General features: G+C 46.6%; 1 protein-coding gene across 1 annotated transcript; it reads left to right on the forward strand.

Annotated features, from left to right (window-relative positions):
- Positions 1-679: 679 nt before the first annotated feature.
- On the forward strand, positions 680-2,957 carry LOC116532293 (glutamate dehydrogenase 1, mitochondrial-like). Its single transcript, XM_032251389.1, has one exon. The coding sequence runs from the start codon at positions 695-697 to the stop codon at positions 2,369-2,371; it is 1,677 nt and encodes a 558-aa protein (XP_032107280.1). The 5' UTR covers positions 680-694; the 3' UTR covers positions 2,372-2,957.
- Positions 2,958-3,196: the final 239 nt, after the last annotated feature.

The raw sequence follows: 3,196 nt of genomic DNA on the forward strand, positions 1-3,196 counted from the left end.
TACATTAAATAATAAAAAGATCTTAAAAGCAATCATAAAGGACATCTTACCTATAAATAAAAAATAAACAGGAGACATTTCAGTAGTAATACACATCAGAAGTACAGAAAACTTCTTCAATTTTGAAAGAAAACTACCCATAATTTTATAACTAGCCAAATTATTATTCAAGAGTGATAGCAATAATTAACTATATAATAAAATTAAAAACCCAGTTGACGGTATAAAAACAAACAATAGTAAAAGTACTGGAAAATATGGTAAAATGGTAAGAGGTGGGTTGAAGTTACAGCATTTTAATGTACTTAATATTCAGAAGGAGAATGAAAAAAAGATACTGATTGACTTTACGTATATAAAATCAAGTTGGTATGCACACTTTAAAGGGAAATCACAAAACTAATAGATTTTCTTTCTACACCAGTAGAAGGAAAATAAGAAAATATAAGGTAGAACAGAAGGCAAAAGAATGTGTAGAAGGAAAGCAGAGGCCCGGCGCCCTGGGCGGTGCTCGGCCCGGAAGTCCGTCCTCCCCGTTAGGTGGCAAGCGCCCGAGGGGAGGGGACAGCCGGACGGACAGGAAGCTGCTGCTTAAAAGGGTAACCCGCGCCGGGCCCTTCCTCTCTCGTCGCGGGGACTCTTAGAAAGCGCGCCTGTTCCGCTCCCATCTCGCACCTCGCCTTCGCCCGCCGCCATGTATCGCTACCTGGGGGAAGCGCTGCTGCTGTCCCGGGCCGGGCCCGCCGCCCTGGGCTCGGCAACCGCCGACGCAGCCGGGCTGCTGGGCCGGGCCCGGGGACAGCCCGCCACCGCCCTGCAGCCGGGGCTCGCATGGGCCTCCCGGCACCACTACAGCGAGGCGGTGGCCGACCGTGAGGATGACCCCAACTTCTTCAAGATGGTGGAGGGCTTTTTCGACCGTGGCGCCGGCATTGTGGAGGACAAGCTGGTGGAGGACCTGAGGACCCGGGACAGCGAGGAGCAGAAGCGGAACCGGGTGCGCGGCATCCTGCGGATCATCAAGCCCTGCAACCATGTGCTGAGCCTCTCCTTCCCCATCCGGCGCGACGACGGCTCCTGGGAGGTCATCGAAGGCTACCGGGCCCAGCACAGCCAGCACCGCACGCCCTGCAAGGGAGGTATCCGTTACAGCACTGATGTGAGTGTAGATGAAGTAAAAGCTTTGGCTTCTCTGATGACATACAAATGTGCAGTGGTTGATGTGCCGTTTGGGGGAGCTAAAGCTGGTGTTAAGATCAATCCCAAGAACTATACTGATAATGAATTGGAAAAGATCACAAGGAGGTTCACCTTGGAGCTAGCAAAGAAGGGCTTTATTGGTCCTCACATTGATGTCCCTGCTCCAGACATGAGCACAGGTGAGCGGGAGATGTCCTGGATCGCTGATACCTATGCCAGCACCATAGGCCACTATGATATTAATGCACATGCCTGTGTTACTGGTAAACCCATCAGTCAAGGGGGCATCCACGGACGCATTTCTGCTACTGGCCGTGGTGTCTTCCATGGGATTGAAAACTTCATCAATGAAGCTTCTTACATGAGCATTTTAGGAATGACACCAGGATTTGGAGATAAAACATTTGTTGTTCAGGGATTTGGTAATGTGGGCCTACACTCTATGAGATATTTACATCGTTTTGGTGCTAAATGTATTGCTGTTGGTGAGTCTGATGGGAGTATATGGAATCCAGATGGTATTGACCCAAATGAACTGGAAGAGTTCAAATTGCAACATGGGTCCATTCTGGGCTTCCCCAAGGCAAAGCCCTATGAAGGAAACATCTTGGAAGCTGACTGTGACATACTGATCCCAGCTGCCAGTGAGAAGCAGTTGACCAAATCCAATGCACCCAGAGTCAAAGCCAAGATTATTGCTGAAGGTGCCAATGGGCCAACAACTCCAGAAGCTGATAAGATCTTCCTGAAGAGAAACATTATGGTTATTCCAGATCTCTACTTGAATGCTGGAGGAGTGACAGTATCATACTTTGAGTGGCTGAAGAATCTAAATCATGTCAGCTATGGCCGTTTGACCTTTAAATATGAAAGAGATTCTACCTACCACTTGCTCATGTCTGTTCAAGAGAGTTTAGAAAGAAAATTTGGAAAGCATGGTGGATCTATTCCCATTGTACCCACAGCAGAGTTCCAAGACAGGATATTGGGTGCATCTGAGAAAGACATCGTGCACTCTGGCTTGGCGTACACAATGGAGCGTTCTGCCAGGCAAATTATGCACACAGCCGTGAAATACAACCTGGGATTGGACCTGAGAACAGCTGCCTATGTCAATGCCATTGAGAAAATCTTCAAAGTGTACAATGAAGCTGGTGTGACCTCCATATAGATGGATCGTGGCTGACTTCTTCACTACCCTCTTCACCTATAACTTCTGCTGACCTATCACGAGTTTACATGTAATCACAGAAATCCCTTTCTCTCCTGACTCATTAGATAATGGATACCATTCTCAACAAGTCAATCCAAATCAACCCCTTAAGGAGAAAGAAATTAAGGTTAGGGGATCACGTACAAGCTGAGTGTGAAAGTAGAAGTCACCTACACCAGAGATCCATTTCGGTATTTTGCCTTTAAACAAAAAGTCTTCTCCATCTGGCTGTGCAGCCTTGCCCTGTGGCTTTTCCCAACACAATCAGTGCTATTGCTGGGGAAGAGACAGTCAAGAGCAGTCAGTTGCTTACTTACATTGCTCTAGACAAGCCTGGGACATACTGTAACTTTAACACTTAAGTAGGTGTGTGGCATTTTCAGAAGGTGGCATGGTCCTCAAGTGAGTTCTTAGTATTTTATATCAGCAAAATAACTCAGTTTTACAGGTTGCAAATACAAAAACTGTTTCTGTTTATGAATTTTATTCTTTTAGAATAAAATAAGTGCATGCTACTGTAATAAAATTGCCTTTAATCACTTAACAAGCCTAACCTTGACTCAGTGAGTGCCTATAAAAATAATAAATGGAGGCAGGGCGCGGTGGCTCAAGCCTGTAATCCCAGCACTTTGGGAGTCCGAGGCGGGTGGATCACAAGGCCAAGAGATCGAGACCATCCTGGTCAACATGGTGAAACCCCGTCTCTACTAAAAATACAAAAAAACATTAGCTGGGCATGGTGGTGCATGCCTGTAATCCCAGCTACTAAGGAGGCTGAGGCAG

The sequence above is a fragment of the Sapajus apella genome, unplaced genomic scaffold, assembly GCF_009761245.1.
Source record: "Sapajus apella isolate SASKATOON/1434 unplaced genomic scaffold, GSC_monkey_1.0 scaffold75, whole genome shotgun sequence".
Lineage (NCBI taxonomy): Eukaryota > Metazoa > Chordata > Mammalia > Primates > Cebidae > Sapajus > Sapajus apella.

What these genes read in the sequence shown, in the direction of transcription:
- LOC116532293 (XM_032251389.1), top strand. Translation starts at nt 695, where the DNA reads ATGTATCGCTACCTGGGGGAAGCGCTGCTGCTGTCCCGGGCCGGGCCC.